Here is a 25,627-nt window from a genome sequence, read left to right on the forward strand (position 1 = left end):
CAAAAGAGAACAAGGCTTGTGCAGATACATCACGACTTTTTCAGAATCACTAAGGGAATCTTGGAAGCAGTTGTGAATATTATTACTGGTATTCTGGTGGTTAACTACTGCTACAATCCCCAGTGACCGGCAGCGTCTAGGACCCCCCAACTCACTTCCTGAAGTCCTCGTGTTTGCTGATGACGTCCCAAGAGGACCGTTGATTGCAGAGGTAGTTCTGCTTGTTCGGGGCGAACGGGAAGTGGCGTCGGGGCCCGTCCTTGCTGTCACAGAAATGGCTGACCTGTAACGGGGGAGAGTGGGTCGACGCACATCAGCGTCCGGGGCGATGTTCGAGAGAAGAAGACGACGAGGAGGTAAAAACGTTATGATCCGGAGGTCTGAGGTAGTGGAAGCGAAGCTCATGTCTCTCAGATGGGAGCGATAATCACTGAGAGAGAGTGAAATCAGTACAGAAAAGTAGGCAGGTTATGAAGGAGGGTGCTCTCATTGGCTAACCTGCATTGTCAGATAGAGAGAGAACGGCATGTAAAAGCGCAAGAAGAAAAATGAATGTGGGGTGAGCAGCCATGGCGTTAGGAAAGGATGTGCGTGCAGCAAAGTCACAATTTTTCAGGCTATTTTCAATCCCTCAAAAATAGAAACAGTCCTGTCTATCACTGGCTCGCAATGGATACAAAAATTAAAAGGGACACCCAATCCATTATGCGTTGGCAATCAGATAGCATAAGCAGCTCTTAGTTCATTTACCGAAAGTAGCGCCATTTTCGTTCTCCTGCCGTCACTTCGCGTCTGGTAACATCGATATTTTATGCATAGCATATTGCAATCACTCAGTTCAGCCCTTGGGCGCGGCCGTGCAGCCACGAAACCACGTGACGTGACGTCACGACAGCCGGATGAAAAACCGTAGGTAAAGATGATGGCGATTCTTGGTGAGAATTGTAAACACAGTAAAAAAAAGAAAGAAAGGAAAAGAAAAAGAAAAAGAGAAAAAAAAACGCCTGAGCATGGTGGTGGTTGCCACCGCCCTGTTTCAAAGGGGGCGCTCCCATCCATCCATCCATCCATCCATCCATCCATCCATCCATCCATCCATCCATCCATCCATCCATCCATCCATCCATCCATCCATCCATCCATCCATCCATCCATCCATCCATCCATCCATCCATCCATCCATCCATCCATCCATCCATCCATCCATCCATCCATCCATCCATCCATCCATCCATCCATCCATCCATCCATCCATCCATCCATCCATCCATCCATCCATCCATCCATCCATCCATCCATCCATCCATCCATCCATCCATCCATCCATCCATCCATCCATCCATCCATCCATCCATCCATCCATCCATCCATCCATCCATCCATCCATCCATCCATCCATCCATCCATCCATCCATCCATCCATCCATCCATCCATCCATCCATCCATCCATCCATCCATCCATCCATCCATCCATCCATCCATCCATCCATCCATCCATCCATCCATCCATCCATCCATCCATCCATCCATCCATCCATCCATCCATCCATCCATCCATCCATCCATCCATCCATCCATCCATCCATCCATCCATCCATCCATCCATCCATCCATCCATCCATCCATCCATCCATCCATCCATCCATCCATCCATCCATCCATCCATCCATCCATCCATCCATCCATCCATCCATCCATCCATCCATCCATCCATCCATCCATCCATCCATCCATCCATCCATCCATCCATCCATCCATCCATCCATCCATCCATCCATCCATCCATCCATCCATCCATCCATCCATCCATCCATCCATCCATCCATCCATCCATCCATCCATCCATCCATCCATCCATCCATCCATCCATCCATCCATCCATCCATCCATCCATCCATCCATCCATCCATCCATCCATCCATCCATCCATCCATCCATCCATCCATCCATCCATCCATCCATCCATCCATCCATCCATCCATCCATCCATCCATCCATCCATCCATCCATCCATCCATCCATCCATCCATCCATCCATCCATCCATCCATCCATCCATCCATCCATCCATCCATCCATCCATCCATCCATCCATCCATCCATCCATCCATCCATCCATCCATCCATCCATCCATCCATCCATCCATCCATCCATCCATCCATCCATCCATCCATCCATCCATCCATCCATCCATCCATCCATCCATCCATCCATCCATCCATCCATCCATCCATCCATCCATCCATCCATCCATCCATCCATCCATCCATCCATCCATCCATCCATCCATCCATCCATCCATCCATCCATCCATCCATCCATCCATCCATCCATCCATCCATCCATCCATCCATCCATCCATCCATCCATCCATCCATCCATCCATCCATCCATCCATCCATCCATCCATCCATCCATCCATCCATCCATCCATCCATCCATCCATCCATCCATCCATCCATCCATCCATCCATCCATCCATCCATCCATCCATCCATCCATCCATCCATCCATCCATCCATCCATCCATCCATCCATCCATCCATCCATCCATCCATCCATCCATCCATCCATCCATCCATCCATCCATCCATCCATCCATCCATCCATCCATCCATCCATCCATCCATCCATCCATCCATCCATCCATCCATCCATCCATCCATCCATCCATCCATCCATCCATCCATCCATCCATCCATCCATCCATCCATCCATCCATCCATCCATCCATCCATCCATCCATCCATCCATCCATCCATCCATCCATCCATCCATCCATCCATCCATCCATCCATCCATCCATCCATCCATCCATCCATCCATCCATCCATCCATCCATCCATCCATCCATCCATCCATCCATCCATCCATCCATCCATCCATCCATCCATCCATCCATCCATCCATCCATCCATCCATCCATCCATCCATCCATCCATCCATCCATCCATCCATCCATCCATCCATCCATCCATCCATCCATCCATCCATCCATCCATCCATCCATCCATCCATCCATCCATCCATCCATCCATCCATCCATCCATCCATCCATCCATCCATCCATCCATCCATCCATCCATCCATCCATCCATCCATCCATCCATCCATCCATCCATCCATCCATCCATCCATCCATCCATCCATCCATCCATCCATCCATCCATCCATCCATCCATCCATCCATCCATCCATCCATCCATCCATCCATCCATCCATCCATCCATCCATCCATCCATCCATCCATCCATCCATCCATCCATCCATCCATCCATCCATCCATCCATCCATCCATCCATCCATCCATCCATCCATCCATCCATCCATCCATCCATCCATCCATCCATCCATCCATCCATCCATCCATCCATCCATCCATCCATCCATCCATCCATCCATCCATCCATCCATCCATCCATCCATCCATCCATCCATCCATCCATCCATCCATCCATCCATCCATCCATCCATCCATCCATCCATCCATCCATCCATCCATCCATCCATCCATCCATCCATCCATCCATCCATCCATCCATCCATCCATCCATCCATCCATCCATCCATCCATCCATCCATCCATCCATCCATCCATCCATCCATCCATCCATCCATCCATCCATCCATCCATCCATCCATCCATCCATCCATCCATCCATCCATCCATCCATCCATCCATCCATCCATCCATCCATCCATCCATCCATCCATCCATCCATCCATCCATCCATCCATCCATCCATCCATCCATCCATCCATCCATCCATCCATCCATCCATCCATCCATCCATCCATCCATCCATCCATCCATCCATCCATCCATCCATCCATCCATCCATCCATCCATCCATCCATCCATCCATCCATCCATCCATCCATCCATCCATCCATCCATCCATCCATCCATCCATCCATCCATCCATCCATCCATCCATCCATCCATCCATCCATCCATCCATCCATCCATCCATCCATCCATCCATCCATCCATCCATCCATCCATCCGTCCATCCGTCCATCCGTCCATCCGTCCATCCGTCCATCCGTCCGTCCGTCCGTCCGTCCGTCCGTCCGTCCGTCCGTCCGTCCGTCCGTCCGTCCGTCCATCCATCCATCCATCCATCCATCCATCCATCCATCCATCCATACGTCACGGAGGAAAAGCTGCTGAGAAAATCGATTGCCGCCAAGCAATACCTCGCGCAAAAAGAGCCCGCAATATGCAACGCATTCTTGGCTTAACCAAGTTAAGCCTGGGCATTTTTTTTTTGTCCTCATCTGCAGCGCTTTTTTTTTTATGGTGAAATATCTTCATTGCAGCTAGTGGGAATGATGCAGTGTGGTGAAGCCTCTGCAGTACAGAAAATAGGCGAATTTTATGACTGATGATAGATTTGGACCCCACGGGCTTAATCAATAATATATGAATTCGGGCGACATTTCTGCCAACTACCTTAAATGTAGCTTATCTGACACAAACTGCAGCTCCATCTCAATAGGCTGCAAGGAAGAGGGAAGACTATTGCCTGGTACTACCCTTATCTGATGTCATCATGATCACCTGGTAGGCCGCTTAGCCGCCGCCCCCTTGCTTGCTCTACACCAGACACTAACCAGCTTTTGCAAACTCTAGGCCCCTTCAAACAGAGCGGGTGATGCCGCACTCCGCCACCAGTGTAAGCGACCACTTCTTACATTGGCTACGTAGGGCATGAACATGATGGACGACTCCACGGGGTCAGATTTCGGCTGGCGGATGGTCAACACGCAGTCGTCCAGAAAGCGGCACTTTTCGTCGATCGGGCACCTTTCTCCTTCTGCCGTTGTCGGGATGAAGACGATTCTGTCCGAGCAGGCATTCAGCCGTGCCTGACGAAACAATTCGCACGCGCATTTACGAAGTGGTGAGCGGATCTGATAGGTGAACAAGGCAATGCAAATAAAAAATTGTTCTGCATTTTTTCCTCTCCTCATTTTTAGCCATCGCTAAATAATGAAGAGCTCAGCAGTTACTTATTTGGCTAAAAGGGGTTCGTGCCCAAAGAGAGAGCAAAGCTGATTTGACTGTTTGATGTGTTTATCTGTCTTAAATGCTAATTAACCCAAACCGCTGATATGTTTTGTTTGCTATTTAAGCCATATAGCTTTTACTGGGTTGACTGACTTCCAAAAACGACTGATCTCGTTCGTGACTGCGACAAAACATTCGTGAACTGTATTCTGGTCGTTCTCATGGACCGAACAGATTGTATACGCCAAGTGCTGCTGCTGGTGATAAAGCTAGGAGGGATTAGAAATTATTTTTTTTATATCTAAACAATACAGTTATATTGCAGAGGAAAGGTTTGAACGCCCTTTTTCAAGGCAGTATGCGCTGTTTCATGTAACAAGGATTTTCCCTAGGGCCCGCCTCTTCGTAAAAACTAGCAGGAAACTGGCGAAATGCATTTTTCATTCACCAATGCTGCGAAAAGAAACTAGAAGCATTTAAACTAAGTCATTCGTTGGCGCTATTGACGCACAAATACTAGCTCCTTGCGTGGCAGCCTGGAGCGATGACGTGCCGGAGCTCTTGGATGTCCTGCTAGGCTCTTCGTCCGCTTATAAAGGACTGGTGTTTTTGTATATTGCCGCGAATCTTTGTAGCGTTTCTTTGTTGTGTTCATTTGTTCATGCTTCAAGGCTGCCCGCACGCCGCTTTATCGCTTCGTTTGTGACGCAAGACGCGCCTAGAATTATCTCGACTGATCGCATCCGGACGGAGCCGATTCTAGTTTGCGCCAGAATGTTCTAGTACCTTCTAAAGTTTTGTGTCGAAGGTTCGCTATCAGCTTTAAAAAGAGCACGGCCGACAGCGGCGGTCATTCTGTTCGACGACCGGCGAGCACGCTTGTTGCTACGCCGCTACGCTTGTTGCTACGCTTGTTGCTACGTCCAAACTCTTTCCGCGAATGCCGCATCATACTCATTCCGAAAGCGGGCGGTGACCCCTCCGACCCGCAAGCATGGCGGCCCATAAGCCTCTTAAACACAGACTACAAAATAGTCGCATCTTTACTAAACGGAAGAATGCGGTCGATCCTGCCTCACCTAATCCACCGTGCTCAAACCAGCAGCGTGCCTGACCGCTCTGTTTTCTGCATTAGCACTCACTAGAGACCTGTTCACATTTCCCAGCAGGACGGGCTTCACCGGTTGTTTTGTTTCACTCGATCAGGCGAAAGCATTCGATCGGGTGGAACACTCGTATTTGTTCGGAGTCCTCGAAGCCTTCGGATTCCCGCCGCAAATTGTCAGCAGGCTGCGCCTACTTTACGCAGACCTGAACGCTCATCTCTCCGTAAACGGCCACCAGAGTGCTCCCTTCTCAGTCACCCGGGGCATAAGGCAAGGATGCCCTCTCTCCCCAACATTCTTCGTGTTATGCCTGGATCCACTCATCCGGCGCATTAACGACAATCCATCCATACGCGGCTTCCCTCTGCCTGGCCAGGGCCAAATCAAAGTTTCGGCCTACGCCGACGACGTGTCGCTTTTCCTCAAGGACGAGGATAGCTACGCCGCTTTTTCGGGGCTGTTTCTCGAGTACAGCGAGATATCAGGGGCCCTACTGAACAGGGGAAAAAGCAAGGCACTAAGGTTTGGCACCTTCACACCGAACCTTGCGGGCGAGGTGGAGTGGGTGCAGGGAGTGAAAGTCCTGGGAGTAGTATTCCTCGCCAGCGGAGAAGTAGCCCGCGAAACCTGGACTAACCTCCGCACGAACGCTGAGAAACGCCTCTCGGTGGCGTCAACGTTCCGCTTTTCAATGGCAGAGCGCTGCTATTTAGTTAAGTCCACAATCCTAGCCGCATGTTTTTTTGTCGCCCGCGTCGCAAACCCACCGCGGACGTTTGCTCGCAGGCTAACCTCGGCCTGTGGCTCTTTCGTTTGGGCGGGCAAAACCGAACTTGTGTCACGAATGTTCATGCGCCTTCCATCGTACATGCGTGGGTTTGGTATACCTTGTATCCGCACTATGTGCAATGTGCTCGCCTTGCGAGGAGTACGAGATCTTGTACGCAGCCCAGACTATCCCGGGAGAACACTCCTCACATACTTTCTGGGTACAGCGCGTAACGTGTTTTTTACACAACGCGTGGTTGGCCCTACAGCCGAGCGGCCGCCGGTATTTTTCGTTAACGTGCGTCGCACACTGGCGTCGTCTGCCAGCGTGCCCGATCTGGATGTTGATGAAACCCCGCCCTCCAGGATGTGTGAAGCACTAACGGTAGCTGAGCTGACACGCGAACAACTCCAGAAAACGAGACGGGCACGCTGGCGCCAACTGACCTCAGCTGCGCTTCCTGCAGATGTCAGGGACTTCGGCTGGCTGCGAGGCTGGCGGGTCCTGCCCACAAGAGACGGCCTTGCGGCGTGGGGCGTGGCGCCCTCCGCCCGATGCCCGCAGTGCGGTCTCTTAGAAACATTGCGGCACGCAATGGTCGACTGTGTAGTGGCGCGCACCTTTTGGGTACTAGTGTCACGAATGTTCGTAACCCGCCTCGAAGCGCGCACTAGTTCACGCGAACTGTTTACAAATATGCTCTTGTGCGTCGGCATGTTCGTTTTGTGGCGGCAGCGTGGAGCGGCTTCCTTAAATGGGCGTCCGCAAAGAGCAATGTTTCCAATGTTGCAGCGCCTCCGCACGCGTCTCTTTGAGCAAGCATGCGTGGACGCACTGACAATGAGCGAGGCTGAGTTCTTGCGCAAATGGTCGACATACTTTATCGTCCTGCGCGGCGGTCGAGTGTCGGCTTTCATACTGCCATACTGACGTGCTCAGTGCTGCGTCACTGCGCATGTGCTTGAAAGATCAGACTTCAGTTCAGCAGTTTTTCATTGTATTTTTGTTCACATTAGAAAAAAATAAACTTCTCTTTCTACGCCGCCGCCGAGTGATTCAGTTCTTTGCGGGCGCAAGTCAGCCCGAATAAAGATTTTCGTTTCGAAGACATTCCCGCTGTGTACCTGTTCGCCGGACTGCAGTCACCACTACGTGACATCTGGTGGAGGTGCTGGCCTGCTATGCCCCTCAAGATGGAACCTGGTGCACAGCCAACGCCCGTCGTGCTTCACCAGCCCCGTGAGCCACCGACTTTTCGTGGAGAACCACACGAAGATGGGGACGACTGGCTGGACATGTACAACCGTGTAGCAGCGCTGAACGCCTGGGACGACAGCGCTAAGGTTCGTAACGTTTCTTTTGCATTGGACGGCTCCGCCAGAACGTGGTTTGAAAACCACGAATCTTCCCTCACGACCTGGGCGACCTTCAAGAAGCAACTACTGGCTACCTTCATTAGCGTCGTACTCAAGGAAAGAGCGGAGATCCTGCTGCAGTCGCGATTTCAACGCCCAAACGAGGCCGTGACTGCGTATGTGGAAGATATGAAACGCCTTTTCAAGCGCGCCAACCCTGACATGAACGAAGAACAGAAACTCTCCTTCCTAATGCCAGGCTTGAAAGAGCAACTCTTCGCTGGACTGATCCGGGATCCTCCAACAACCGTCGCGGAGTTTGTAGCTGAAGCTTCAACAACAAAAAGACCCTTGACGCCCGTACCCGTCAATACAACAGACCACTTGAAGTGCTGTCGGCAAGCACCCCAGAAGATACCCCTTCAAGTGGAGATAACCTTCGTGATCTAATACGCGAAATTGTTTGCGAAGAACTTCGCCGACTGCTGCCATCCCCAACACAGCCGACGCAGGAGACTCAAGTGGCGTCGCTCACGGACATCATCCGTGAAGAAGTGCATCATGCACTTGGCTCCCCGTCACCAACGACACCGAAGGAAGCTACAGCCATGACCTACGCTGCAGCACTGCGCAGACCCCCGCCTCGACGAGACCCCCCAACCCCTTTTCGACGCGCACCGGCTCTAGAAGAACGACGGCCCCAAACTCCCGCGCGCCCATATTACGAGCGACGCAACAGCTTTAGGAAATGCGATGAGTGGCGGACTCCCGACAACCGCCCACTGTGTTTCCATTGTGGCCATGCCGGACACATACTTCGCCACTGCCCGTACACACGAATCGGCCTGCGAGATTTCGCCATCGACGCCCCACGACCGCTCCCCGGCCAGCGACCACAGAAAACCGACGACTACCTGCACAGAGGGGAGTAAGTGTCGTCAAGCCGTTTTTCCCGCTCGCCGTCACCGTCCACTGCACGTTTTGCATCACCGGGCCGCAGCTACGCCGCGGCTGTCCGAGGAAGGTCCCCTAGCCCCCGTAGAGGAAACTAAACAAAGCAACCTGTGGAGGTCAGGTTGCTTGCCGAGAAAACGACGAAGATCCTCCAGCGACCACGCCGTATGAAGACGCCGCACCTACTATGCCGACGACGCATACAACAACCTCGACCACGACGCGAACCGCCTTCAAAACTACGCCGTCATCAAGAAAAGCTCCGACCACACGCCCCACCCACGATTCACATACCCGACGAAGCCGTAACCCGACGCCGAGGACGGCGTGCAACTCCAGAGCCAGGACATCCGATTTAGAAGTGGTTATCGATGGCCGGAAAGTCACCGCTCTAGTCGACACAGGAGCCGATTATTCGGTGATGAGCGGACCATTCGCTGCGCAGCTGGGGAGAGTAACGACCGCTTGGGACGGCCCACAAATTCGCACCGCAGGCGGCCACCTCATTACGCCATCAGGACGATGCACAGCGCGAGTGACTCTCAAGCGACATACCTATCCCGCGATCCTATAGCAAAACGGGCGAGTTGGTGGTACATATTGAATGCCAACAGCGCAAACGACGCAGACAAAGTAGAAGAACTATCCCGCGACAGTGCTACGGCAGTGTTCCCGCGAAGTGATCTTGGGCATAGAATTCCTTAATGAGCATCAGGCGATCATCGACCTGCGATCCAAGATGATCACACTTTCCACGGACGAGGCCATCCCATCGATGAGAACTCCGGAACATCACGTTGCGCCTAGTGTCCTGAAGGAACAAGTGATTGTCCCACCCCGCTCAAGCGTTATCATCACCGTAGGCGCGACGGAAGCGAATAACACTGAAGCCATTATCGAGGGGAACATGCAGTTGCTTCTCGACCGAGGAATCAGCATCGCAAGAGGCATCGCACATTTCCGCAAAGGACAAGCCGAAGTACTGCTGACTAACTTCAGCCAAGAATACCGGCACGTTAACAGAGGAACGACGATTGCATTCCTCGACGAAATATCCGACGTACAAGACTTCTTCGCGCTCTCCAACCCATCCGTACAAGATTCGCCTGACCAAGAGAACTCGCCCACTTTCGACATAAACCCAACCCTGCCCCGGAACAGACAAGACCAGATCCGCACTCTCCTTCGAAGCTACAGCGAGTGCTTCTCGTCACCGCCGAAGGTCCGACAAACGCCGATTGCCAAGCATCGCATTATAACCGACCAGCACGCCCGACCTCTCCGCCAGAGCCCCTACCGGGTGTCGCCGCAAGAACGACAAGCCATCCGGAACCAAGTGGAAGAAATGCTGCGCGACGACGTTATTCAGCCTTAAAAGAGCCCCTGGGCGGCACCTGTTGTTTCAGTGAGAAAGAAAGACGGTGCACTTCGATTCTGCGTTGATTACCGGCGCTTGAACAACATCACAAAGAAGGACGTCAACCCCCTCCCTCGCATAGACGACACACTGGACCGGCTCTGCAACGCCAGATATTTCTCATCGATGGACCTCAAGAGCGGCTACTGGGAAATTGAGGTCGATGAAAGAGATCGCGAGAAGACCGCATTCATCACTCCAGATGGCCTCTTCGAGTTCAAGGTGATGCCGTTTGGTCTCTGTTCCGCACCAGCGAAATTTCAACGAGTAACGGATACAGTGCTGGCGGACCTGAAGTGGCAGATTTGTCTGGTATATTTAGATGACGTCGTTGTCTTCGCATCGAGGTTTGAGGAGCACCTGAAAAGGCTTCGAACAGTACTAGACGCAATCAAATCGTCCGGGCTAACCTTGAAAGCAGAGAAGTGCCACTTTGCCTATGAAGAGTTGCTGTTTCTAGGCCACATTGTTAGCAAGGAGGGAGTACGCCCAGACCCACAGAAAACAGCTGCTATCGCAATGTTTCTGCCACCGGCCGAGAAGATAGCTGTGCGCAGATTCCTCGGACTGTGCGCGTATTACCGACGTTTCGTCAAAACATTTTCGCGCATCGCCGAGCGACTGACCCACCTGACAAAGACAGATGCGCCATTTAAATGGGAAGCGCCGCAAATAGAAGCCTTCAAGTAACTTCAGCGTCGTCTACAGACCCCACCGATCCTCGCGCACTTTGATGAAAACGCCGAGACTGAAAACGCCGAGTGTGGGCCTAGGCTCTATCCTCGTTCAGAAAATTGAGGGAGTGGAGAAGGTGATCGCGTACGCTAGCCGTTCCCTGTCCAAAGCCGAAGCTAATTATTCGACAACTGAGAAGGAGTGCCTCGCCATCATCTGGGCTACGTCGAAATTCCGCCCCTACCTGTACGGACGACCGTGCAAGGTGGTCAGCGACCACCACGCACTGTCCTGGCTCGCCAGTTTGAAGGACCCCTCCGGCCGCCTCGCTCGATGGAGCCTGCGGGTCCAGGAGTTTGATGTAACCGTCGTTTACAAGTCCGGACGCACGCACTCTGACGCCGACTGCCTGTCACGAGCCCCTGTAGATGCACCGCCGCCGGACGACGATGAGGAAGCCTTTCTGGGACCCATCAGCTCCAGCTCTTTTGTACAACAGCAACGCGCGGACCCCGACATAAAATGCCTAATTGAATACTTGGAAGGCAAGGTTTCTTCACCCCTGCCTCGTTCAAGCGAGGATTGTCCTCGTTCTGTTTACAGAACGATGTCCTCGTGAAGAACTTTGCAGCGAACAAGACAGCCTACCTCCTTGTTGTACCTGCAAGTCTGCGCGGAGAAGTTCTTTAGGCCTCACACGACGAGCCGACAGCTGGACATCTCGGGTTTTCTCGCACCCTCCGCCGCATTCAAGACAGGTATTACTGGCCCGACTGTCTGCCGATGTCGCACATTATGTGAAAACCTGCCGAGATTGTCAGCGACGAAAGACCCCTCCAACCCGATCACCAGGATTTCTGAACCCCGTTGAACACCCCTCAAGGCTCTTTCAGCAGATTGGCATGGACTTGCTTGACCCGTTCCCGAAATCAACATCTGGAAATAAGTGGATCATTATAGCGACCGACTACCTGACCCGCTACGCCGAGGCAAAAGCCCTGCCGAACGGAACAGCAGCAGAAGTCGCAAAATTTTTCGTGGACAACATTCTTCTGCGACACGGAGCCCCAGATGTGCTCATCACTGACAGAGGAACAGCATTCACGGCGGAACTGACGCAAGCCATCGTCCATTACAGCCAAACCAGCCACCGGAAAACAACCCCCCGCAGACCAACGGAGTGACCGAGCGCCTAAACAAAACCATCGCCGATATGCTCGCCATGTATGTCGATGCCGAACACAAAACCTGGGACGTCATCTTGCCTTACGTAGTCTTCGCCTACAACACCGCAGTACAGGAGACCATCCAGATGACGCCTTTTAGGCATGTCCATGGCAGAGAGGCCACAACCACGCTGGACGCCATGCTGCCCAGCGTTACCGAAGAAGATAACGTCGACGTCGCCGCCTACCTACAACGCGCAGAAGAAGCCCGAAGACTTGCCCGATTAAGGATCCAAGACCAGCAGCGGACCGACGCCACACGCTACAACCTACGAAGACGCAACGCGGAATACAAGCCAGGAGACCGCGTCTGGGTTTGGACGCCCATTCGCCGCCGAGGATTGAGCGAAAAGCTTTTGCGACGCTATTTCGGCCCGTACAAGGTTCTTCGTCGGCTAAATGAATTGGACTATGAAGTCGTCCCTGATCAAATGACTGCTTCCCAGCGACGCCGCGTACAACCCGAAGTAGTCCATGTCGTACGCCTAAAGCCCTATCATGCACGCTAAAGGACGCCGTGTTTCCACATTAGTGTTTATTTTTGCACAATCCGTTTGTGAAGCCGCATTATTTTCTAAATCATCGAGTCGATGCTTCTTTGAGAGGGGAGAAATGCCGGGAATCTTTGTAGTGTTTCTTAGTTGTGTTTATTTGTTCATGCTTCAAGGCTGTCGGCACGCCGCTTTATCGCTTCGTTTGTGACGCAAGACGCGCCTAGAATTATCTCGATTGATCGCATCCGGACGGAGCCGATTCTAGTTTGCGCCAGAATGTTCTAGTAACTTCTAAAGTTTTATGTCGAAGGTTCGCTATCAGCTTTAAAGAGACCACGGCCGACAGCGGCGGTCATTCTGTTCGACGACCGCCGAGCACGCTTGCTGCTACGCCGCCGCCGAGTGATTCAGTTCTTTACGGGCGCAAGTCAGCCCGAATAAAGAGTTTCGTTTCGAAGACATAACCGCTGTGTTCCTGTTCGCCGGACTGCAGTCACCACTACGTGACAATATGTTATAGAAACACTACTCAGCTCTATTGTCCTTGTTACCGAGCACGCCTGTGTCCATATTTGCTCTTTATTTATGCCCTTTAATTTTGTCTCTGCCTCGCGATCCAGAACATGGAACGGCGGTTATGATTGCCGATGAGATCGGCACGCCCACATCAACTATCGCATAAAGCGTGCAACGTAGAGTCGCCTTACGACCGGTTACATGCAGCTGATGTTATCAAGGTTTAGACCTTCGCTAGAAAAAGTTCAGGTTGAGTCTCAAGTTCACTATAGTTGTTTTACGCACGAACATTTTTAATGAAAGTATGTCTCGTTGGGTTTGTATTATTCAAGGTGTCTCTGGCGCCAATCAAATACAGAAAACAAGATCCTACCTTTAGGGATTTTCTCGGTCCTCCATAAAAGAGAACATGAACATATGCTCGGGATTTGTGCCCTTTGTTAAAATTCTAAGCGACGCAAGGAAGAAAATTCGAGATCTTCTGTCCGCAAGGTGCTCTGAATTTTAGCCCCATTTTAAGAATTAAATGACCCAGTTGGTCACGGAGCGTTGGTAATTCAATTTCAAACCTTGGTTGACGACAGAGCCTCCTATGTAAAGTTGCCTTTCTAGCTACGCTCAATATCTACTGCAATCAGCTTTTTTCTTTAAATGTCTGCCGGTAACCGTGAACCCCTCCAATCGTTGTTTACCCCATGCAATATTCCCCGTGTGGCTTACCGTTCCCTTGTAGCAGTAAGTGAGGGGGTGTCTGCTGTCGTTGCGGCTTCCGTACTCGTCGAACACGCCGTACCTGAAGTGGGCCCACTCGTGCACGAACACGTATGCTGCGAATGTGTGAGTGTCTTCCTTAATCATACTTCTAAGTATAAAATGCTGTTTGGAACTTGGCACCAGAGCGGAGGAAAAAACAGACCCGAACCTAAGCTAACACTGGAGAAACTTCTAGTGCACCCCCTACGCCTGGTGCCTACCTGCTGCTCTGCCTGAGGAGCTGCTCACGTGTCAACGTAGCTCCCTCGTGTTCTCGTGGTGGTAAAAGCCGGCGGCGGCGCGAATGAAGTTCTGCCTTGCAGCCCGAGAGGCGCACACGCAGACCTGATGGAACTTGATGAACAAGGCAAGTGCCGTGAGCGAGCAGACAATACTGCTCATGCCCGCGAGAGTTGATTTATTACGTTATGGGCGCGCTGCCTACACGGGCATCCGTGGCGCCCTCCATTACCACGACCAGCAATCATCTCCGGTTACGCAGGTCACCACATAAGCAATAATTTTTAGCTAAATTTTACTCCACCGCTAATTTTCGCTTCGTGAAAAAAATTCTCGCTTCCTTGCCAGATTCTGCGACGGAAAAGCGAAGTCATCTGAATGGCTGCAAGTCGGTGATGCACACACTGACAGCACACATGCTCTAGGATTATTCCAAAATATTTTACCTTGGTTCACTGCGCGCACTGCAGGACCCTTGTGCTGTACATCTACTTTACGATGTGCCTCAGTTTGAGTGACGCGTCGCAATCTCATCCTCTCGGCCGCTTCAATCTTCCTTTCGCCTCTTTGAGTCGCCGTGGTGGCTCACTGGTTATGGCGCTAAGCGGCTGACCCGAAGGAGGACGGGGTCGATCCCGGCCGCAGTGGTCGCATTTCGATGTAGGAGAAATTCTAGACGCCCGTTCAGTGCGCGATGTGAGCGCAGGATAAAAAACTCCTGGTGGTCCAAATTTGAGGAGCCTTTTACTACGGCGTACCTTACAGCCGGAGTCGCATTAGGGCGTTAAACACCCGTAAACCATGCACCATAGAGCTAATATACCAACTCACCATGCCATGCACCATAAACCTTTCGTCACTTTGCTGCGCGCATCGATTCTCTGGTTTCTGCTACACTGTATTGTCACGTTGTATTGACGGTAGTCCAGTGGTCACGAAAACATCAACAAGACTTGGAAACGAAGCTCTTTATTTGGCCTGACTTGCACCCGCAAAAGAACTGAATCACTCGGCGGCGGCGTAAGCAACAAACGTGCTCGTCAGTCGTCGAACTACGAATGCCCGCTGCTCGTGGCATCGTTCAATTTAAAGCCGGCCAGGAAACTTCGAGATAACAGGTCGAGATCGTCTAGAGTAATCTGGAAACACGTAGATGCAGCTCGGCATGGCTGTGATCAATCGAGATTAGTCGGGTCGCTTCTCGCGTCACGAACACAAATGATAACACCACTTTCCTGCGGCCTTGCGCGAACGAACGGACACTACAATGACACGTTGCAGTATGCTCAGCAGAGCACAGACGGATAATTTCGGGGCGTTTTCGAGCGAATTCCTCGTAACAGTGCTACACTCATTTCTGCGGCATAACGACTGCATCCCGACTGTGGCTTCCTACCCTGTCCTGACTGCACACATACACGAGCGTGGTACTAGGAACGCGCCGGCGACCAGCCACCCGTCAGCAGAGGGACTAGAAGGACTCCGGGTTAGTTATTGCTTTGGGGGATAGTGTTCGGCGCGCGCAAACTGGCACTGCACTTTCTCTATCCCCTTTACAGAGAGGCTCCCCTATCTATCCTAAATGCCTCTTCAACACATCCGCAGCAGCTTAATGTGCTCTCAGGGTTTCTTTTTGCTCTTCTGACTCTGCCCCCCTTCTCCCTACCACCGTGGCAGCATCGTTTACACCGTTGGATCTTCACTCCTCTCCCCTTCACAAGACTAGGATGTTGCTACGCGAACATACGCTCCTCCGCTCGTCTTCCTAGGCAACAACAGCCATCGTCGTAAAAGAAGTAAAAGCGCAAATATTGTGTCGAAAACTATTTCAAATACCTGGGTTAAGCCATCTCTTGGCCGTAGAGTTGTTGATTGTGGCCAGGAATCCAGGAGTGAGCTGGATGAAGTCTCCCGGGCGGCCGCACGGCTTCACCTGATGTGTGAATGGCTTGTCGTCGTTCTCCTCCGTGGGCATGTCGACGCGCACGTCGCTCCTGTAGAAGGCAGTTGACGAAAGTGACCGGGTGCCATTTCTCTTCTGCCATGTCTTCGGAACCTCGATGGTGACGTGTTTGAAGTACACACGCCCACTGGTGGCCTTGTGCAGGAACTCGGTTGAAAAGCGGAACAGCCCCTGCGTATTTTCATCATGCTCACAGCATGTACTCATTGCAACGCAATTTATTAAATCTCAAAACTGTCCGTGGTTGCTAATCAGTCACGACCCTATACTCCGTTTCATACATAGCAGTCAACGCAGCGAAGGCTGCGGCGCCGGTTCGCGGCCCTCGTCCGCTTCGTAATGTAGTGCGTCGAAAGTGAAAAGAGTAAAATGTTGGTCGATATTGTAGTATAATATTAAAAGTGTTTTATTTTGCAAAAAGATTGCTTTTTCTTTTATGTCCTTCAAAACAGAGTGCCTTAGTTTTCTGGTTTTTTCCCGGCTCCTCCTGTATCAGGTTTTCGCAGCTAGGCCGACCGGTGATGACGTCTGCTTTCGCCTTTCGGCTTGTGAGTCTGCGAAAATGGCACCGCTATCTCCTACTCGCTTGTTACCTTCGCTCACTGCGGCTTCAAAAACAACTCCTGCTCGCCTATTCTTCAAGCTGAAGTCTCCGAAAATTTCGAAAGACTGCAAGCAGGTGATTGTCAACTTTTACCCTAGCGTAAGGAAGCGCTTCCCGGAGAAGGCTGTGCGTGAAGTTCTCGAAACTGTGGGCGAGATAACCGGGGTGAGCCCTCGGATAGTTGCGAGGTTCAAGAAAGAAGGTCTCTCTACTGGAATAAGATCACCGCAAAAACGACCTAGCAAGGTGACAATATCTCCGTCTCCGTCTTGTCGCGCTTTCAAACCCATCGTGGCAATATCTAGCTCTCGAAGTGTTAAATATGACAGCGTTGCACTCAACGCCATCCGACTCAAGTTACATCGTATGTATGCCGTACACTACACTGCCTTTTCCCTTCGAAACAAGTAATCAGCGCTGTGTTTTTCAAAGTAGGTATTAGAGTTTGACAGTTTCGAGTTTTTACCTAATGAAGCTTTTAATAAAAATAAAAATACATCAATAAATAAAAAGCAGCCAAGCCGGGAGTCGAACTTTGGCCCCTTATAAAATGGACAGGCGCGCGCTTCGTACAACTCAGCCACGTCGCGAGGCGGACGGATACATTTCGCTTGTTTTTTGCCGCGGACTACTTGCGTACCTTTGGCCGCGTTGACTCCTATGTATTAAACGAAGTATAGAGTCTTTCCCTTTATAGTGGCGTGGCATGCACCTTACCTCTACATATTTCTTATCCTTATTTTGCTCCTTTTTTATCTATCTGTCGCTTTTATTTATTTATTTATTTCTACATACTATCAGTCCAGCTGGACTAAGATAGGAGTGGGTACAACGTCAAAATTTATAAACACAGGCCAGTACGATAAACCAGCCAGTACAGTCAAACACAGTTAACAAAATACAGTCAATGTAATGTACAAATTATGTGTACTCCTGCGTTAAATATTTGCACATGAGGGTAGCAAATTGCTCTCGGGATTGGGCATTCACAGCGTGGTTAGGAAGGCTGTTCCAATCGGACGATGTGGCAGGAAAAAAAAGAGTATTTAAAACAGTCTTTAAAAACTTTTTCTACCTGGACGTGTTTAATATGTTTATTACGAGCCCTCTTACGAGTTGCTCTTAAGTTGCCTGGATTGGCATGCACATTACTTCGAACAATATTCTTGAGTGGCGCGACAACATACTGGGCAGATTGTCTTCGGGAGGATGAAAACAGGTGGACTGAGCACAAGTTGACAGGGTCGCCCATCTGCTCGCGTCATATAGATGAACGGACGCTTGCTGTTCTCGTGAACGGGATCCGCAATGCTATCGCATTATTATTATATTTAAAAAATAAAAAGAAATGCATGGCGGCAGGCTGCAAAAAATTGCCTGTGTACTTATCTCAGGTTAATCCTGGATATCTGGAAGCGAAAAGTTGCGGTGATCCTTATAATTTAGGTTATGGTTATACTTTATGATAACCTCTGTATTGGTAGTATCACGCTCTTCTCCTTCCATGTTGAATGTGCACGCCTATTCTTTGGCAAGCGGTTATATAGCCGGCCTCCGCGATAAACACGCGCTTGCGGCGAACGTCAAACGATGACGCATAGCGCGGCACCGTGCCCCTGTTCTATGGCCAAGCGCGCCTTATATGCCCCTCCTTTCAAGTGCGCACGGCTGCGGCGAGAGGTCAAACGGTAGCGAGGAGGAGAAGCGGCGGCGCACATGCGCAGTAGCCTGCGCCCTGCGTGACATCACTCGTGCTCCAGCATACGCCGGCTCACGCGAACCGCGGTTTTGACTAGCGTAGTGAAGCTTTTCGCTTAAAAACAGCATGCCAAATGACTGAAACGTGCCCAAAGAAATCGTTATTAATTAAAAGACTAGCGCATAAAACTAGGACAAAGACAGAGAAGGAGACAGGACGAGCGCTCGTCCTGTCTCCTTCTCTGTCTTTGTCCTAGTTTTATGCGCTAGTCTTTTAATTAACTATGACACGCCAACTAGCCCAGCTTTCCGCCTTGATTCCAAAAAAATCATTTGAACAATGCAGCGCTTAGTGTATAAAAAAGCGCGCTTGAAATTCTACACGGGTTTCGCCATAGAACGCATGTCTAAGACAGAGAGAGATAGAGAAAAGTGGTAGAGGAAGGGCAGGGATATTAACCAGAAAGGTGTTACCGTTGCCTACATTGCACAGAAGGAAAGGGATGAAGACGGCGTGAAAGGACAACAGGAAGTAGAGAAAAGAGTCCGTAGCAAGCACATGAAGCAGTGATAAGCGCGATCAAAATCAGAAGCCTCCACAGCCGTAGCCTGCTCTTCGACCATGACGGCTGGTGAGCGCTGTGACCTGAGCAGGGCACATCAACCGTCTTTCTTCGCTTAAGACGCAGCGCAGATGTTCCTTCGTACAGAAAGGCTGCTTGCCGTTGCGGTTGGTAATGCAGATGACAAAGAGATGTATCCGCACTCCTCGGAACGATGAGGCTGGAGGTGCCATGGACTGGACTAACATATCAAGCACTTGAAGGCATTTTTTGCAGGTGGTGTGCCAAAGCTGGAAAGCAGCACACGGATGGCCTTCACGAAAGTGTTCAGCTTTGCAATTACTTGCTCGTGCACAACTTGCACGGGTACCTTGGCTAGTGTCCAACCAATAGAAGGCTTAGCACACTGGGTGAGCTGTGCCTGGGCCTCTTCGATTATCCGCCTCTGGCTGCCGGCGGGCTGCCAACCGGCAGCCAGACTCGCTAGGACGATTTTGTGCTGGCAGCGCTCGGTCAACTACCAGACGACGGAGAGGTGGTATGGTAGCGGGAAGATCGCGCCGGCATTTTTATATGGACTAGAAGGACCGCGGTTCTTCATGCGATGTTATGCGGGATGCAGATGCTCGATAGTTTCGACTAGGGCATGGTGCATATCGTCTTTGTCGCCTGCAATGACACCTTTTGCGGTAGTTATTGGTGTTTATTGATTGATATGTTTTGCGTGCGGATGCGCTATCGTAGATCGATCGACCACCTCGCAAGCACAAATGCTCGCTTCATATTACGATCGCATACTTTTGATTCACATAATAATTCGCCTTTTAATTTCGTGCGCCCGGCTGATATTGCGATGGTGTTTGAGGCCTTTCACGAGAGGAGCCGCAGACTCCAGGACCGAGTACGCGCTCAGAGGCGCGCATACAGACATGTGCTAAACGTGTTTTGCGAGGTGTTATATTTGAACCCGGTATGGTCTTCAATGCGTTCGGCGCAGTGCAAGGGGGATATGCTTTGAGAAACGCTTGACTGAAACATGTCTTTCACTAAAAGCACTCACGAGCACATTGCTCGGGGCATCTCTGCGGGCATATATGTGTCCACACGGTTACTTATGGCAGCCGAACGAGGCAAGCGCCGATCCTGTCGTCGCGAACTGTTGTACAGCTTGATCTTCGCTTCATCTACATATGCTTAAAATATCTGAGAGGTACTTTAGGCATGCATCTCCTCGCGTTTGGCTCATTAAATAGATAAAAAGAATCTGCCAGCGCTGATTATGCAAGCACACGCCGTACGTGAGGCGCCGACACGCAGGGCTTGATTGCGGCGCCTTTCATTCCAGGGCCAGTTCTCTGTGGTAAAGCTTTGGCATTACCGATACGATACGCAGCCAGATTTGTACAGTAAGCCTGCTTGTTCTAGATTAAGTTCAACAAGCTGATATGCACTTTTGTCGAGATTATGCGCGCATTCCTTGCCTGCAGCAAAAGCCGGCGGCCGACAGACTGCAGTTGAACGGAACGCATCCCAATTCTTTTCTGATTACAGCTTACAGGAAACAGTTCTCGGGCATAGAAATCGCAGCGACCACAGCAGAATCATGCAGGGTCGATCGTCTGCGGTCATACCAGTCATACATACTGCGTAGTGAACAAACGCGCGATAATCCCAGAGTACGGCGGGTCGTTTGATAAGCAACACACGAGCAGTTTTCCCTCCGATGAGGTGTCGAGTGAAACATGTTTGATTGCGATTGCTCATCGCATGCTTTTGGGTATTGCTCGAAGCTTACACACAACACTGTGCACCGAAGGTACACTCTCGCATTGTCGTCGTCGATGTATACTGGTGCGAGCACGATCAGCTGTTTGTACGGCAGTCTGCGGCGGCCCTAAATAACTTCAGTTCGTTGTTTTCAATCCCAAGCAGCCTATTTCTGCCGTGCGCGTGCGCACCAATGAGAGAGAGCCGAACGCAAAGCTACGGGGCTACGAAGAGCATCTCCCGTCCGTGATCCGCGTCTTGCTTGGCGCCGTGATTGCCGGCTGGCTGGTTCCAGTGGCCGCCAGCCCATGTGATCATGATGCGTTTTCCTGTCAGAGGTCAACTTTCTGGTAGCCAGCGGGCTGCTGGAGCGGGGTAAATCGAAGGGGCCCACTGTTCCATTACAGAGGGTGTGCACCACTTCGGGAGCGATTGCCAAGTGACTTCTCGGTTCCGCCCTTGGGCAGGAGTTGGGCCTTGTGCTTCATAGCGACTGGCTCCGGATTTTGGGGGGCGCAATACCTGCTTGGACACTGCGGGTCTGTGGAGCTTGAGCAGAGATGGCCAAGGCCCGTCTACGACCACCGGCCTTCCATTGCCAGTTATCCTCATCAACATGGCTTCAGGAAATCATTTTCATGCGAAACCCAGCTGGCAGAGTTCACCCAAGACATCCTTAAGGCCATAGACGATAACCTCCAAATAGATGCAATCTTCTTAGACTTCTCGAAGGCATTTGATCGCGTACCTCACAACCATCTGCTTGCGAAACTTTCGTTCCTCGGAATTCCTGCTAATCTGATATGCTGGCTCGAACATTTTCTAAAAGGACGCTCGCAGTTCACATCCGCCAATAACATCCAGTCACCCTTAACAGATGTAACATCTGGTGTCCCTCAAGGGGCCGGGTTATCACCATTACTCTTCTTAATATACATCAACGACCTGCCCTCAAATAGTCAATGCAAATTGCGACTCTTTGCGGACGATTGTGTCATCTATAATGCAATAAGTAGCCCAACCGATAACCTCACTTTGCAACAGGACCTTGACGTCATTGCATCATGGTGTGAAAAGTGGCAGATGCCTTTAAATCTTACTAAGTGCAAATCGTTGTCGTTTACTCACAAACACACCTTGACGAATCACACTTACAGCATTTCATCAGCCCCTATAACCGTTGCAAAATCTTACAAATATCTAGGTGTCCATCTCACATCAACACTTTCTTGGGTCACCCACATTAGAACCATTTGCTCCGACACTTCACGCACACTTGGCTACCTGAGAAGGAATCTGAAATCTGCTTCCCCTAACATAAAACAACTCGCGTATGAAACATTTGTGCGGCCAAAATTAGAGTATGCATCATCCATCTGGCACCCATGGCAATCGTATCTCACCATCGAATTGGAATACATCCAAAATCGCGCAGCTCGGTTCATCACTTCATGTTACTCAAGAGAAGCCAGTGTCATCACCCTCAAGCAGTCCCTCCGTCTCTCAACACTGGAATCACGCCGCGTCGTTTCCCGACTATGCTTACTTCATACATTTTATCATAACACAAGATCACGGCACGCTCTATTAACCGCCCCACTACGAACGTCCTCCCGGCTTAGTCACGGTAACCCGATAGCACGCATCAGTGGCCACACGTCAGCTTACAACAACTCATTTTTCCCCAACGCAATAGCACTATGGAATTCACTGCCTAACGACATCGCTGCAAGCACTGATCACAAAACATTCCGCGAGAAAATAAAAATTCACCTCACATAAATCTTGATCACTTCTGCGCTCTTTGCAGCGAGTATTGCTTGACATATCTTTATTAAATGATGTATCACCTGCTGGGAAACCCTGATATGACTGCAACCCCTTTTATGTTTGTTTGTATGTTTGTTCTTTTTATTGTTATGCATGTTCCCATCATCGCCGTTGTAAACCAATATGCCCCCCCTTATGTAATGCCTTCGGACCTTTAAGGGATCAATAAATGAAATGAAATGAAATGAAATATGGGTCCCGTTGTTTATAGTGGCATGCTGAGGGCAAGGACAAGTTGCAGAAAACATGGACCATCCTTCCCAACGGCCACAGCACTCCTAGAAGACCTCACATGACGGGGACAACGTAGTCGCACCTTAGCAGCGGCACTTTTTTGTGTGGAATAGTCTCGTCTGATTCGTTCTATCTCCCGTTCCTTTTTCAATCAAGGAGAATCTTTTGAGGCACTTTCATGAGCACCGCGGCAATTGGCAAACTTTTGAGGCCGCCGCGGTGGCTCAGTGGTTATGGTGCTCGGCTGCTGACCCGAAAGACGCGGGTTCGATCCTGGCCGCGGCGGTTGAATTTCTTTGGAGGAGAAATTCTAGAGGCCCGTGTACTGTGCGATGTCAGTGCACGTTAAAGAACCCCAGGCGGTCGAAATTTCCGGAGCCCTCCACTACGGCGTCACTCATAGCCTTAGTCGCTTCGGGACGTTAAACCCCATAAACCAAACCAATTGGCAAACTTTAGTACTCTTTCTGGCAAGGATCACCGCTGTGTGGATGAGAACAGCATGGGGACATGACAGAGAAATTTCACATACTACTCTCGTGTCCCATTTTCATGCATTTCCGGCACTGCAGATCCTTCAGAACGAAAGGCTTAAGCACGTGCCGGAAGTGCCTTGATTAACGTGGTACTTATTCTATTCGGTTTTTAAACCCATGCCAAAAACAATGCGCCGTGAAAAAAACGCTCCGACGTGCCACGGGGTGAAAGAGGGAGCAAAAGCTGCTTACCTTGATGTTGTCAATGATGGACTCGTCCGGAGGAACATTGTCGCTTATGGATACCCACAGTTCCTTGTAGCCCCCATCTCCCTGGTCGATGTCGACTGACGCCGCCGTGGTGAGCAAAAGCAGCAGAACGTGCGTAAAACCGAACATCCCGCCCACTTGGACGCCGCCCTCAGTACACCTGGGAAGTATTAAAAAGAAATATTTAAAGGCATAACAACCAAAGCTGTCCGGTTGCAACTGTGTAGCAGTGAATTGAGAATGGAGCGAGCCAGAGAGTGTCCTGAAATCTGGTTTTTATTCTAGACAGGTGTGAAAATGATGTTTTTTGTTTGGGCTCAGTACCAGCACTGGTGCTCTGTAGGGAAGAATCGAAGGTATCTTTATTCTCGTGGTGCTCATCATTTCCTAGACAGCACTTGCTACAAAGCTAGGCATGAAACCCTTCAGTCACGAAAATGTGTAGGCCCCTAGCGGTGCGTATTCTTTACACTCTCATAATTCATGCATTTATCGATAACTGAGGATTACCTTCGTAAAATTGCTCTCTTTTGTACGAACTAAGCGTGACTAAATGGGCCGCAAAATTTTCTTACCGATGCCCTACTTTGCAGAAGAGTATTAAGGCAAGTCCCTTTCGCAGGAGAAGCCGTCGCATGAAGAGAGTTTAAATTACCGGCTCCCGCAGTCTTCATTGAAGGCTGTCTAATAGTAGAATGTGTTTTAGCAAATTTTGGCACAGTTAAGAAAAACGTTTTTCCTTAAATTTCAGCCACGAGGCTTTTCGTAGGCAAATATACAGGTTTCAGTACACAACGCAAACTTTCTGTAATGATCACCTGTGGACACTGTTTTCGATGCCTTGGTGGTTGCGGATTGCTCAGCATCCAAAAGGTGGAGTTAGGGTACTCTGTTTCTGCAGGATTCCATGATCATTGACTTCCAAGACTGATTGGCTTTGTTAATGTACACTGTACTAAAAATTGGCAGAGGCTGAGCTTGGCTAAGCCCGGAAGGTTGCGAAAGTAAATCACGAGCAACTTTAACGACTAAAGTAGTGAAATGCGAAAGCCTGAGTGCTGTACGGAACGCCGGACTTAGATTTAAGTGCTATTGAGGTGTCGACTAAACCACAGAGTTGGTAGGGCGCCTTTCCTTTCCTCCAAATCAATGCAGTCCACAACGCTATGTCAGAGCGCATCAATGAACGCCGGAATTAAAATTCCTATTGAGGTGTCCACTAAACCACAGAGTTGGCAAGGCGCATTTCCTTTCCTCCAAATCAACGCAGTCTACAACGCTGTCTATTTCAGAGCGCATCAATGAACGCCGGAATTAGCTTAAAGTGTTATTGAGGTGTCCACTAAACCACTGAGTTGGTAAGACGCCTTTGCTTTCCTCGAAATGAACGCAGTCCCCTCTCTGACTGCCTGGGATCTGCGGCGCTCCGTGGCTAACGCTGGGACCGCGCCGACGAACCGACTTGGTAACTGAGATTTCACCTCGGTATGAAGTCACAGACGCGTGGCTACCGCCGTGACCACCGCCGGGACCGCCGCCGAGACCGCGCTGAAGGCTCAAAACCTAGCGTTGTATTGCTTTCGCAATAAAATAAAAGAAGACCGTTAATGTGGGTACCTAACGTTACCACCCTGAAGTGTTTTGACGTGATAGTGTCTGTAAGTGCATTCGTTGCGAAACACAACACACGACATGAGAAAAA

The 25,627-nt window shown here is 50.4% G+C and overlaps 1 protein-coding gene across 1 annotated transcript in view; it reads right to left on the reverse strand.

Moving 5' to 3' along the window:
- LOC149335519 (calcium-activated chloride channel regulator 1-like) overlaps positions 1-24,057 on the reverse strand; it is a 62,382-nt gene extending 38,325 nt beyond the window's left edge. The window contains exons 1-5 of the mRNA XM_089553953.1: positions 23,908-24,057; positions 16,357-16,654; positions 14,248-14,354; positions 4,700-4,873; positions 156-283 (exon numbers count right to left, since the gene is read on the reverse strand). Coding sequence (XP_089410079.1) covers positions 156-283; positions 4,700-4,873; positions 14,248-14,354; positions 16,357-16,654; positions 23,908-24,054 — 854 coding nt within the window. The 5' untranslated portion in view covers positions 24,055-24,057. The remainder of the gene's footprint in view (positions 1-155; positions 284-4,699; positions 4,874-14,247; positions 14,355-16,356; positions 16,655-23,907) is intronic.
- Between the last annotated feature and the right edge of the window lie 1,570 nt (positions 24,058-25,627).

Source organism: Amblyomma mixtum, chromosome 7, assembly GCF_055824585.1.
Source record: "Amblyomma mixtum isolate Tamu chromosome 7, ASM5582458v1, whole genome shotgun sequence".
Taxonomy (NCBI): Eukaryota; Metazoa; Arthropoda; class Arachnida; order Ixodida; family Ixodidae; genus Amblyomma; species Amblyomma mixtum.